Source organism: Sinocyclocheilus rhinocerous, unplaced genomic scaffold, assembly GCF_001515625.1.
Source record: "Sinocyclocheilus rhinocerous isolate Xijiao unplaced genomic scaffold, SAMN03320098_v1.1 scaffold818, whole genome shotgun sequence".
NCBI lineage: Eukaryota > Metazoa > Chordata > Actinopteri > Cypriniformes > Cyprinidae > Sinocyclocheilus > Sinocyclocheilus rhinocerous.
The window spans coordinates 90091-104799 of NW_015664989.1; the positions used below are offsets into that span (position 1 = coordinate 90091).

The 14709-nt window shown below is 36.4% G+C and overlaps 1 protein-coding gene across 4 annotated transcripts in view; it reads left to right on the forward strand.

Annotated features, from left to right (window-relative positions):
• The first annotated feature begins 2928 nt into the window (after nt 1–2928).
• slc43a3b (solute carrier family 43 member 3b) overlaps nt 2929–14709 on the forward strand; it is a 17363-nt gene continuing 5582 nt past the window's right edge. For 2 of the 4 annotated variants that reach the window (XM_016541441.1, XM_016541444.1), the window contains exons 1-8: nt 2929–2992; nt 7534–8230; nt 8333–8587; nt 8676–8805; nt 9895–9941; nt 10032–10108; nt 13178–13270; nt 13362–13501. In XM_016541441.1, the coding sequence (XP_016396927.1) occupies nt 8401–8587; nt 8676–8805; nt 9895–9941; nt 10032–10108; nt 13178–13270; nt 13362–13501 (674 nt within the window). In that variant the 5' untranslated portion in view covers nt 2929–2992; nt 7534–8230; nt 8333–8400. The remainder of the gene's footprint in view (nt 2993–7533; nt 8231–8332; nt 8588–8675; nt 8806–9894; nt 9942–10031; nt 10109–13177; nt 13271–13361; nt 13502–14709) is intronic. The other 2 variants (XM_016541442.1, XM_016541443.1) reach the window with 2 other exon arrangements.

Below are 14709 nucleotides of genomic sequence, written 5' to 3' on the forward strand. Positions count from 1 at the left end.
TAACAACAACAACAACAAAAACAACAACAACTATTATTATTATTATTATTATTATTATTACAATTAGTTAAATTAATATTACCGTTTATTTCAATAATCTAATCTCGAGACTAGAAAGCTGGTGTAACATCTTAACATAGGAAACTAGAAGTTTGTCAACATCATAGACAATAATATATATTTGTATCAATCAAATATATTTGTACAAAAGGAAAATGTAACATTATACATTATTGAAAGCTTTCTTCGGAGTTAAGCAGAAAATTACGTCAAGCCCAATCATTTTAAAATCAAAGTGATGTTATTGAAAGGCTCTGTTATAGTGTGTATCAAATTATTAAATAAGCGTAAGATGAAGCCAGAGTCAGCAGTTTTCAAGCACAGAACAATATTCTGCAAATGTTTTCTTACAGAAATAGGTAAATTATATGAAGCTGTAGGTAATATGCTAAACGTGCAACTGGGTGTATTTCGTAAACCTTTCATAGGCGGAGTTTCACTTTTATGCGTGGGGGGGGGGGGGCCACCAATGTGTCAGGGGGAAACAGTAAGGAGATATTTGAATTATTTACTTATAAATAGTGTTTTCTGAGTCGGTGTCGCAAGGATGAAGTTGCCGATCCTGACTCGCCATCTCCTCATTAGACGCGCCTTTCGAGAGAAGTGGCATTTTTAAGGATTATGATTATAATGAAAGAGTTTTTGTTTTTTATTTTTTTATTTCGTTAAGTAGTAATTTAAAGCTTTCTATAGACATATATTACCATGCCTGTGAGGCATGTATTCGCTGAGTTTCGGTTCGTTTTTGTGAAGAGCTCCTGTTCAAGACGAGACGGCAGAAAGCACATCATATTTGTTTTCTTTTTTTTTTTATAAAAGCACAACGTTTTGTTGATATTGCGAGTCCACACAAAGTACGAATGATGTATTACTCGAGTCTCACCTTTACGAGCAAAAATGACGGCGTATCCACTGAATAAAATGCAAGTGATTGCGCTGGCGCCACCATGTCCTGCAAAGCGCTTTAGCTTCCACTCTCCGCACAAACTATTGGATACAGCGCACATTTATCTAGGTTTAACGTTTAAACATTGTTATATGCTTGAACTGTTTTATATCTACAGATTTTATTTTAGTCAAGTCGTGATGATTTGAGAAGGCTACCTTTAGAGAGAAGTGCATCTTTACGGATTATGATTATAATGAAAGAGTTTTTGTTTTCGATTTGTTTTAGGTAGTAATTTAAAGCTTTCTATAGATAGCCTATATTTATCATGTCTGTGAGGCATGTATTGGCTGAGTTTCGGTTCATTTTTGTGAAGTGCTCCTGTTCAAGACGAGACGGCAGAAAGCACATCATATTTGTTTTCTTTTTTATTTTATAAAAGCACAACGTTTTGTTGATATTGTGAGTGCACACAAATAAAAGTAGACCCTTTACAGTTACGAATGATGTATTACTCTTACCTTTATGAGCAAAAATGACGGCGTATCCACTGAATAAAATGCAAGTGATTGCGCTGGCGCCACCATGTCCTGCAAAGCGCTTTAGCTTCCACTCTCCGCACAAACTATTGGATACAGCGCACATTTATCTAGGTGTAACGTTTAAACATTGTTATATGCTTGAACTGTTTTATATTTTATATCTATAGATTTTATTTTAGGCAAGAAAGGCTAAATTGATCAAATAGGCTCATGTCTGGCGCTGGCCGCTTGGTCCTTACTTTAAAAAACAAAAACTAAACGAAATATAATCACTTTGCCATTACATACAAAACTGAACCATTTCAATAGCTGAAACAGTAGTATAAGCTGTTTTGGGAGAAGGGGGAAAAAAGACGGGCTCGGGCCGGTAATTCTGATAAGCTGTCGGACACGGGCCGGGCTAGGGCCTAAATTTGACGCCCGTGCAGGGCTCTAAGCCGAACCAACGGGCAGCGTGAGTTCAAGCTGCAGTAGTCTGAAAAAGGTTAAATATTTGTCCTTCCGTAGCCTACTTGATAATTAATAATAATTTAATTAATAATTTTTGCATTTAGTAGACGCTTTAAAAGCAACTTACAGTGCATTCAGGCTATACATTTTTGACCAGTATGTGTGTTTCCTGGGAATTCAACCCACGATCTTTTGCGCTGCTAACGCAATGCTCTACCACTGAGCCATAGGAACTACCGGTACTTCATATTTATGTTTCTCAAGAGTGATCGGCGATGCGATCGCACATTTCACAAGATCCATTTCAGCTGTCACAAGCTGAGGGTGAATCTTAAGGCTTGCGTACATGCTTAATAGGGGACTGATGCTGTTTTAGTCACAACTGAATACTGCGTCACACGCTACACTCGAGGCCAACGCTTCATGTGAATATCGCCTGTCCAATTCAGCCAGCGGTGACTCAGTCCACCACATTTTTATTCGCGGGTTTATTAAAATATACAACGAATTTCCATTATTCAGTTAACTTGCTAAAGCGGGAAAATATTGATAAGAGATTCCTCTCATATAGCCTATCGCGACAAGTTAAGAATCATGATGAGTCGCGGCTCGCGAGAATGGGCCAGTAGCCCCTCACTGCGGAACACAAGATCCAGTGGGCGTGGTTGGATCTACATCTGTGGATCTGTGGGGGTGGAGAGATTGGTAGGTTAAGGGGTGGAGATGGGTGGGTTTAGGGATCAGGGGGTGGAGACGGGTAGGTTTAGGTATATGTAAGGTAGGAGGAGTTGGATCTGGATGCAACCACGCCCCTTGGATCTTGTGTTCTGCAGTGAGGACCAAATATCATAGAAAGTACTTTAGCCCAAAACGTACTAATTCTATCCACTAAAATAACAAGATAATACAAATAAAATGAGAAAATATCAATTATTTAATTTTTATATTACATAATTGGGGGGGGGTCTCTAAACTCCGCCTACGCCTTTCAGCATCTTTGATCGCCGCAATGGCGCAGAGGACTCAGCTGCTGCTCAGGAAACATTCGTGACCGGTGAGCCATTAATTAATTCCCTTTAACACAAACGCATATCAAGCGTATGATAGGCATACATCTGGATATGGTGATACTGCATTAAGAGAAAGAGAAATTGAATCGTTAATGCAGAATCATAGAAAGTACTGTCTATCTGTAAGAATGTTTTGGGTTAAGAGAAAATGGACCTATAACAGTTTAGCAATTGGTATTGTTTCATTTGTTATTCATTGCTGTCTGCCTATTTAGTACTTGCTCAAGTTAATAGCCCATTGCCTTCTATTTTAACAGCTTGTAATATAACCAATAACGAACAAAACAAAACTTGAAAAGGTATTACCATTTAAGTACATGTGTGTAGCTATCTATATTTTTCTGATTGCACTGTCTTGATTGGTCATCATTCAAGATGTGCTTTATAGCAGTACAGTAATTTAGTATCAATGAAGCGTTATTGGCATAAGCCAAATTAAAACGGTCAGTACAGGAGCTGTGGCAAAGGAATATAAGATGAGGGAGAAAATAATTTAAAAGTATTCATAGAATACAATGGGGATGGATTTAGATGTGCCATAAGACCTATCTGTCTCTTTGTTACACTTATGATTGGTCTTTCCATTACAAGAAAAAATGAAGATAGTACTGCTATAGTACTGTAGCTGAGCACAGGTTTAGAAAAGTGTCTAGTCATAAAACAAACAGGTTTGGACATAGAAGAGTCAATAAAACATTCTCAGCATTGCAGTCAGAGCAGTCCTTTGGACTCAGAAGAGAAGTTTCAGGCATTGAGGTTACATTTAGGTAAAGTCTGTTTCATTCTAATGGTTCCCCTTTTTGGAAAAGTGTCATCATCTTATGATGTTCTCAAGTGATGACATATAAACAAATATGAAAATGCTGATGAGCAAATTTGACACATCTGTGACCACATGTGATTTGTTCCACTGATTGTATGTACTGTAGCAAACACCTAAATGTTTGTTTCATAGGAAATTTATTTATGCGGTTTCAAACATCCATGCTTTAAATCTGTCAGTTATCTGCAGTTTATAAGTTTACTGGAAATTATAAGAGTAAGTAAGTAAGTGAGTAAGTAAGTAAGTAAGTAAGGAAGGAAGGAAGGAAGGAAATAAGTAAGTACACTCTTAAAAATAAAGGTACTTAAAAGGTTCTTCACAGTGATGCCATAGAAGAACCATTTTTGGTCCACAAAGGACCATTCAGTCAAAGGTTCTTATAAGGACAATCTCTTTCTTACCTTTTTATAATCTGAAGAATACTCAAAAGAAAAATGATTTTACGATACTGTTCACTTTATTTAAACAATTCATTTTAATTTAACACCATTGTATTAGATTTCTCGTTCAAACACAGTTGCATTGTGTTAAACTGACTTAAAACAGTTATGCTTTTGGTTCAACTAAATGTTTTCAGTTTCAATGTCAATTAAGTAGGTCAAAATATATGGAGATAAAATGATGCCTAAAAGATTTGCATGTGCAGGGTAAGATTTGTGAAAGTGTACATATTTTACATAAGATAGCAAGCGTAAATTAATTTTGCATTCGCAAGAAAATATTTGTAAAAGTGTAAATCACGTTTCAAGTGTAAGAAAAGAAGATTTGCAGCCTTTTACTGTTTTTTTTGTAAGTGTAATTCATGTATTGTGAAACTGCAACTTCGTGCTAAGGCAAAATAAATATGATCTGTATTCTGACTTCCATTTTTCAGCACTTACACTTTTGGCACTGTTGTTTCGCCCAAATACAGCCAAAAGCCAAATTGCAAGCCTGTGCACAATGTTTCGCAAGCGAAAACAACCGTATCAAGAACTGGAAAACGGATTGACCGCGTAAAACTCTTTACGTTCGGGGAAACGAGCTTGAGTTCGATTCAATCGAACCAAACAAAACAGGTGTGAATACACCCTTATGGTCTCGGTCAGCTTCCAAACGAACTATGGTACGGTTCGTTTAAGGTGTGAATATGACCCGACCTCGATCCGACCCAATTGCAGAAATCATGCTCAGAAACAGGCGCATATAGTGCTGTTATTTGTGTTTCAATGGCTTAAATCACTTGTTTTTAAACCACAATGCTTAAAAACACATGCAAATGATGAGTTTTCGTGACCATGGCACACAACAACATGACGTGAGTGCGCTAAATAGGCTAAAGCTTGCCGCAAAAATTACCCCATTTAAAGCTTTCTATAGATATATTCATCATGTCTGTAAGAAAAATATTCGCTGAGTTTCGGTGCATTTTTGTGAAGCGCTCCTGTTCAAGACCGAGACGGCAAGCGCATCCTATTTGTTTTCTTTATTTTACAAAAGCACAATGTTTTCTTGATATTGTGAGTGCACACAAATAATAATAGACCCTTTACAGTTCCGAACGATGTATTGTTCTTACCTTTATGAGCAAAATGTCCTGAAGCGCGCGCTTCCACTCTCCGCACGATTGGATATGCACCTATTAGCATACATTTATATAGGTTAAATGTTTAAACTAACATTGTGATATGCTTTAAGTAGCCTATTTTATATCTATAGATTTTATTTTTGGCAAGTCGTAATTATAACATCGTAGATATGCACCTAATAGCGCACATTTATCTAGGTTAACTGTTTAAACTAACATTGTGATATGCTTTAAGTATTTATAGGTTTTATTTTCGGCAAGTCTTAATTACAACATCGTATGACATTGTCTCATATGATGCTCATAAGTTTCTTCATATTACGTTAGTATCTGATAACACCAAATCAGTAAAATAATAAAAATTGCACTATGAAAGATCTCCATGATTAGCCTGTTTTTGCACTTCCTGTTTTTCCCTGTTTGAGAATTTCTGTCCAATGAATGGATGATCTTAGCACACGTGTGGTTTTGTTTAGAATTTCTGGTCCACTTGCAAAAAAGGGCAGTGACAAAAAAACAAAAAAAATCTACATTGTATTTGGTCCGGACGAAAGCAAGTGAACTAGCGGACTTTCCTGGTGTGAATACACTCTTAATGTCAGTAATAATTTCACCACCACCAACGCATCTAATAGCCTATTCTCTCTGAGTTTCCATGTTCCCTTACGAAAATTAGCCATGGTTTTAACACGAATAAAACCAAAAATCATGGTTCTTGTAGCCATGGTAACCGCAAATTAACCATGGTTTTGTTACTTGGCTGTAGAACCCGGAGTCTAGTATTAAGATGATAATTTTTTGTGGTTATAAAAACAGACCTAAGCCAACAATAGCCTTTCAAATGACTTAAAATGCATTATATAAAAACAATGAGGACATAATGATTGGTTAATTGATAATTATATGGTTTCAATGAATAAGACTGTTAAAATACATAATGTAATACAAAATAAACAATTTATGTACATTACATGTTATTACAAATGCCTGCAAAGGGAGCCAAAGGCCTGGTAATTGCTGCTGCTACACTTACAGGGCAATCAAATCCTTGTTTAATAGGCTATTGACCAAACATAACAACCTCTATAATTTCTTCAACAAAAAACATGTGGACATCACAACCCTTACAAAAATTAACCATGGTTGCTTAATTTTCTTTTACATGATTTCTGAATGCCTGAGACTATAAAATCAATCAGACAACTGTATTCATAAAATCATAGCCATAGGTAACTCTTTACTCAAATACTTTAGTTAGGATGAACTTGATTGATTCAAGTTATTTGGACATGGTATTTTAAGTTTACTCAATTCAGTTTAGTTAATATCATGCATTATGTATTTGAGTAGAGATAACATCTGTTATGTGGAACCACTGTCCATAATTGAATTAAGTTAGTTTAAAGTATCTTTTTTTTTTGTTGAGTGAACCTTTATTCACCACAAATAACCTTTTGTGAAGCAGAAAGGTTCTTCGGTTGTTAAAGGTTCGAACCATTTAGACAAAAAAAAAAGAAAAAAGGTTCTTCTATGGCATCGTGAAGCACCTTTATTTTCTAGAGTGTAAATAAATAAATAAAATAAAATAATATAAATTGTTTTTTTTTTCTGCCTAGAATAAAAGGATCAATGACTTGGCACATTTTGTCCAGATCTATTTATTCAAAATGCAATTTATACATGCAATTACTTGTATAATGCATCTATAATGAGTACATTTTTAATTTCTGGATTAAAATTTATTTAGCCATTTTTGGGGGACATAAAGTCAAAAATATATCAGGATGATACAACTGAAAAGCACACTTAATTCAAATAGACCTTTCCCCAAAAATGTTTATCTGAAGACATGTCTAAATGCACTTTTCATTAAATTTAAACTTTGGTATAAAGTAATTTGAAATCAACAAGATTTGAAGGCTTCCTTGGCTCATGGAACTCACATTTCTGAGGAGTTTGACGTAGATAGTCACACATAAGAGGAAATCTTTTAGTGGTCTTGTGATAGGAACTGTGAAAGTGCAATTATAATCTTATTCTAAACACTGTTGCATCACTCAACTGAAAGGGAAGCACAGAAATAGTGTGTCTTGTGCCAATCACACATTTAACTTCTGCTGTTCTTTTTATTTTAGGTTCTAAAATAACAGAAACTCCAACAAATCATAAGGTCAGCGGTTTCAATCCATTGTGCTGAATGACACGAGCTTGTATTTGGGTGTGGATCAGTGCATTTCTCAGTCGACTACAAAACCCTAAAATGTTGCCCATTCAGACAATCCTGCTTTGTGGCATTTTTGCTCAAAGCCGCCTATCTCACGCTTTAATGTGGAATGTATGTTTGAGGAGTCAGAGAGTGAGGCACAAACCAGTATTTCAGAGCTTATCAGTGCTCTCAGTAGTTCATTCACTTGTTCCTCTCAAAATCAGTTAAACTGTAAAAGGGTTAAAGGGGGTTGTACAGCAGCCCACCGATTCCCAGAACCAGCTTCAATTTATACACACAAAAATGTGTTTTAGAATTATATTTATTTACAATTTTATTTTGACATTTAATAAGGATCAGTAGGGAACTTGTTATATCAAAATATTTGATGCAGAATTCAACAAGCAACTATTTAAAAAAAAAAACAGCTCTGTTATTGAGATCTGTGCTGGATTGAATGATTACAAACATCTGCTGCTGAGAGTGTCCTAGAAGGAAATAAGAGGAGGGATTTGTAAAAAATGGGAGGGAAAAGAAACACAGAGGTTCATATAAAGAGACAGTAAGTGAGAGGGAGGGAGAAGTGGATGTCTGTACACTTTGTTGAAGGAGTTGAAGATTCAGAAGTAAGTGTGCATCCGCATTCATGTGTCTTGCTGTTACTCATTTGAAATTTTTGAAGTTTTCTTAATAAAGCTGAACTAATTACATTTTTAATTCTTTTCAAGGACACTGGAGAAACTCCAAAACTGTTTGAAAAGAGGGCAGAGGAGTGCAGCAGAGAGAAAGAGGCAAGATGTTTGGCTGCCTGGGAGGCGGGTTGAGGGTACGGTCCTGGTTTACTCTGATATCTGGGTTAGTGGAATGTTTGGGGTTCGCGGGGGCTGTTTTTGGCTGGGCATCGTTGGTTTTTGTGCTCAAGACTGAAGGCTACTTCAGAAGTCTATGTGTGAATGCCACAATAAATGGAACTGCTGTTGAAGGTCAGTTGAAAATGCAAAACATATGCATTGTGTATGCATGTCTAGCTGTGGAAACTGTGTAGTACATTTAACATTTGCTGTGTGTTAGATTGCAGTAGACAGGATGAGCAGCTCTCACTCATCTTCACCATCGCATCCTTCATGAACAACTTCCTCACGCTGCCAAATGGCTTCCTGTTTGACCACTTTGGCACCACTGTTGCCAGGCTACTGGGAATGTAAGTCAGATTTGCATGTGTATTTGTCTGGCTAAAGATGCCTGTCCTGCATACTAATATCACAACCACACAAAAAAGGTAATACTATGATATTCTACTATGAATACTAAGTATTCCAGCATATCTTGCGGCATACCATGGTAAACAAATATGGTAATCAGGCAGTACTAGGGTATTACCACCTGATGCCATCATATTGCTGTTGTACTTTTTGCAAGGGATGTGTGTCCTTCTATCCTTTTATTTTAAGGACTTTTTAGTGTTTTTTTTTATAAACACTATGACTATATTCACAAAATTGCTATATTTTGAGTGTAGTAATGGTTAAAGGCCGTTGTAAGGCTGTTCACTCTCCTGTTATCCATATGTTTGTGCCTCAAAAGCAATTAGGAGGGAAGTGTATTAAAATAGACTTTCATTTCTGCTGTGGGAAAAAGTAGAGAGATTGTGTGAGAACAGAGGGGTGATATTGCGACTGAGGGAAGGAGGGAAATTTGGCAGGACTGAGTGATCTGTGGTGCACTGAGAATTTGGATGTTTTCAGCCTCTATAGAGATCGCACAATAAGGCAGAAATGATTGAATGTAGTTGTCACCAAATGTATTTGGACACAAGTTCAAGTCACGCAGTACTATTGTGAAATATTATTGCAATTTAAAATAACTATTTTATATTTGAATTATGTGTGATTTTATGTATGTTGAATTGTAAGTGATTATCACGGCAAGCAGTGTTGCTGCTGTGTCCAATACAGACCAACCTCTTTGAAAGCATATGTCCACACAGCACATAAGTCTCTTTTATTTCGAAAGAGCAATTTAATGCATCCTTGCTGAATAAAAGTGTTAATGTATTAAAAAAAAATCTTACTGACCCCAAAATTTTAAAAGGTATTTTATTTGTGGCTTAAGTGTCCAAATATTTTTGGGGACACTTTATCTCTCAGCTCATAAATCTAAATCAGTATAGATAACTCAATCCCTTATGTTTCCATATGTTTTGAGACCGAAGGGCAGAGAAAACATCAAGTAGGCTCTGTCACCTATTTATTTAACCACTCATATTCTCATGTTATGATTTACTTTACAGATCGGTTTACACTGCAGGAATGTTGTTAATAGCCTTTTCAAGTCCTGGTAAATAGAGTTTTTTAATCTTTATTTGACCTTTGGTATATTGATACATTTCAGTTTGTTTATAGCCATAACCGATTTTCACTCCTGCAGTGAACTCCGTCCTCCTCTTCCCTGCTCTGTCCTTCATTGCTGTGGGAGGAATTCTGTTCTTGATGACCAACATACAGGTACTGAATATTTCATTATGCAGTGAGGCTTCAAACCCGTTGTGATATGTAGCAACAAATGCATGAGCTGCTTCAAAAAAGCTTTTCACTGGGTTTTCTCAGGATATGAGGGTGCTTTCTGATTTGACCTTCACATGCTACACTGTTTTTTGCTGTAAAAAAAAGGGCAAATTTTGACAGTAACATGCCGTTTTCCATTAAAACAGTGCATTCTGGGTAATATTTGTCATTTTCGAGAAAGTGGCCTGCTGCTATATATCGTGAATAAATGGCGTTCAAAGTCAACCCTCAGAGACTGTGTTTCAAATCACACCTTACACCCTCATTCACTATTCCCTACATGAGTATAGTCCACCTGACAGAGAGAATGAAAACTAATGAGTGAATTCAGACACTGATGAACACCTGCTGTTAATGAGCAGATTCACTGTTGGAAAGAGAAACAAGACAAACACAAGAACTACAACAGACTTCAGCCACAGCGCCTTTTAGATGTATTTGTTATGGCGGAATTGTCAAGTGATGTTGTTTATTTCAAATAGTCATGATCTGCTAGATTGACATATATAATTATATGAATGTTGTTTAAATAAAAAAAAGTCCCAGTGTTTTACAGCATGAGATTGCTCACTGTTGACAACCAGAAAATAAGAAAGATTTTAGAACTACTATATAATTTACACTCAAAGAGAGACATCAAGAATCAGCATATGTATCTCAACAATGGTGACAATCAAAAGCTTCATGCTGCAATGCATGCTGGGTACCAGCACAGTACAAAACTCATCCATGACTCCCAGCATGCATTGCGGCATGAATAAGTTACGGCACTGAATTGTCCACTTATTTTCTTGAATTCTTACTATGCGCTGTTTAAATAAAAAAAGTCCCAGTGTTTTACAGCATGAGATTGCTCACTGTTGACAACCAGAAAATAAGAAAGATATTAGAACTACTATATAATTTACACTCAAAGAGAGACATCAAGAATCAGCATATGTATCTCAACAATGGTGACAATCAAACGCTTCATGCTGCAATGCATGCTGGGTACCAGCACAGTACAAAACTCATCCATGACTCCCAGCATGCATTGCGGCATGAATAAGTTACGGCACTGAATTGTCCACTTATTTTCTTGAATTCTTACTATGCGCTTTTATTTTTGCTTTTGTTTTTGTGTTGAGTTTTGGTAGCATGTTTTGTGATGTTTAGAATTGATCTGTTTATTTATTTTGTGGATTGCTACCATTGTTGAGATTCATATGCTGATACTTGATGTGTGTCTAAATAACAACAAGGTTTTTTTTTAATTTAATGAGTGATGTGTTTTAGCGGTCTTTCATAATTGATGGCTCAGCCCTGCTTGTTCTTTTGCTGTAGTATCAATATTCAGTAAGAGAAGAGACAATGGATAAAATCAGTAAATCAGGTGTAAGAGCATGATTAATATGATCAATTCATAAACAAAAATACCAGATTTCTTTTTTGATTCTTTTTTGCCATAAACATTTTTCAAAAACACATTGTTACAGCAGCCAAAGAAAAGTTAATGTTAAAAAGTCAAGGTTCAAGAACCCAAATAAAGTAAACGCTGATCACCATGGTAGAGAAAAAACAAACAAACAAAAACATCTAAACCTCTATAACTCTCAATAAGATCTTCTGTAGACGTCTGACAGAAATAAAGTCAATCCGGTTAGTAGTGTGAAGCTGGTAATGCTGTTTTTAGGAGTTGTTTAATCAGATCTTGAGAGATTTAATGTCTTTTATTTCATAAGTTGATTTGTGGCTGAAGTCAGTTGTAGTTCTTGTGTTTCTCTTTCATTCAGTGATTCTGCTTGTTAACAGCAGGTGTTCATCACTAATGATCAATAAGCACTTAATTAATCACAAAATCATCTCATTAACTTCATCACTGATTCAGTGTTACTTTAACACTCTGTGGACACATTATGTGTTCATTTAAAACGGAGGATTGTGCTGTGGGGTTTAAAGGGTTAAATATGTAAAATTACCCCCCAAAAAACGTAATTTTACAGTAATAAACAGTAATTAATTTACGGAAACAAACTGTAGAAAAACAGTAACATGCTGGCAACCGAGCTGCCAGTAGATTACCATTAATTCAAGGAAAAAAACAGTAATATACTGTAAAACATAACTGTCAGATTTACCAAACAAAACAAGTTAATTTCACTAAAATATTAGTGAATGCTCATAGAAAAAAAAGTTATGCAAAGTCATTTACTGATAAGGAGAGTAAATATGAATCTTAACTGTATTAATGTGTTTTTGCACAAGAGAGCTCTGTTAGTTTTGTGGGTCACCATTGTGCTGGAGTGTAGAGCTTGTGCTTCTGTCATTAATGAGCCATGTTTGTGGGCTGAAAGACTTCAAGGCTTTTTTTTAAGAATTCAAAAACGTGTAAAAATGAGGTGATCTGAGAATTGATTATAAAGAGAATTTCTTGAGAAGTTTCATCAAACATCCACCATGAAGAATGGTATGTTTATGTTTGGGGTGTCTGAGAAACATGATTGAAGGCTATGAATTTTGGACTTGTTTACATGTTCGTTTCTGTAATTTGTTGAGTTTACAGTACAATGGATAACAGTCACATGTCTGTTCATCAAGAATCTGAAAGGGAAATAATCAGATCATAATTATATGGGACCCTAAACATAACAAAAGACTCAGATATTTTTGTTGCAAATGGAACTTGCATGACTTCTAATGCATTACCCCCAACACAGTCTGTTTCTGACCTTTAGAATGAAATGTCATGTTTTAGAAAACTTTTATATGTAAAGTACGTTTGTTATGTTTGGCTACCCTTTTCTTATGTGAAGTGATTATGAAGGCAAGTGGTGTTGCTGTTGTGTCCAATACAGACCAACATCTTTGTAAAGCATATCTCCACACAGAACATAAATCTCTTTTATTTCGAAAGAGCAAGAAATAGTCCTTTTTTCTTGTTTTCCATTATATGAACCCTTTAACTATGAAATGTCCTCTTATAGGATGTTTTGTGTATGATCAAGCAGAAATCTCATCTGCTGTCTTTAGGTGGCGAATCTCTTTGGCACGCACCGCTCCACTATAATCACTCTGTATAATGGAGCCTTTGATTCTTCCTCTGCAGTTTTCCTCATCATCAAGGTAAGAGGCAAATAAAACACCTCACACTGGAGAGAAAGATAAGATTGCTGGTGAAATCTTGAATCATGATGGTCACATCTATCTCTTTCAGTTGCTGTATGAGGATGGAGTCTCTCTGCTAGGGTCTTTCCTCTTCTTGGCCTGCTGCAGTGTCATTCATCTGTTCCGGACATTTGTGCTGATGCCTCGTACACATATCCCATACCCGCTTCCGGAGAGCTACACCTATGGGTAAACAAAACATTCAACACCTCTTCCTTCAGAAACATGCAGAGAAGAGTTTTTTTAAATATTTGTATTAGCTGCAAACAATATGAGAACTTTGCCTGCAGGAAAACAACAAACACCAAGATGAGCAGTCAGAGTTTTGTTTCGTATTGTTTTATTATTTCATTCCATTACATTTAGTCATTTAGCAGACGCTTTTATCCAAAGCGACTTACAAATGAGGACAATGGAAGCAATCAAAATCAACAAAAGAGCAATGATATGCAAGTGCTATAACAAGTCTCAGTTAGCTTAACGTAGTACATGTAGCAAGTGTTTTTTTGTGTTTTCATTTTGTCACTTGCATTGTATCCATTCTCTCAGTGTGGTGTGGACGTCCTTTGTCCACATGTGTGCATTGAAGTCTTAAGTAATGAATTTAGGTAAAGGCGTGCAGAGCCAGTTGTGGTTTTGTAGGCAAACATCAATGATTTGAATTTTATGCGAGCAGCTATTGGTAGCCAGTGCAAATTGATAAACAGAGGTGTGACGTGCGTTCTTTTCGGCTCATTAAAAAATTAATTTTGCTGCCATGTTCTGGATTAATTGTAAATGTTTTGTAAGAAAAAGTGAAGACGTCGAAGATCTTGATGAAGAATAACTTTTATTACAGAATAGTAGTGACCCCTTCTCTTGTGGAAGTCCCCTGGCTCCACTGGCCATGCTGGCCTTCTTGAAGTCCTTTTTCTTCTGGAAGTCCCCTGGCTCCACTGGTTTTGCTGGCCTTCTTGTCCTTCAGATGACCAGATCATCTTTCTCCAGCACCTCGATGCTTATACCTGAAACGAGACCAAAGAGAAGAGGTTTCCCCCCCTTTCCCCCACAAGAATCTTTTCACATTCAAAACCAAAGCTACAGAAATTGAATCACAGAATGCAATCCCAACTCACAACAAGGTTTCTGGCTGTTTTTGAAGGTGTTATGGTTGATGTGCCTAACTGGATGGTGTAATTGTGATGAAACGATGGGTTTGCTGGAACCACAAGTTTAAGGTGATGGTCCTTAATCCAGCAAGAAATGTCTGTTAGACAAGTTGAGATGCAGGATGAGAGGTAGAGTTGAGTGTCATCAGCATAGCAGTGATCTGAAAAGCCATGTTTCTGAATGACAGAGCCTAGTGATGCCATGTAGACAGAGAAGAGAAGTGGTCCAAGAACTGAGCCCTGAGGCAC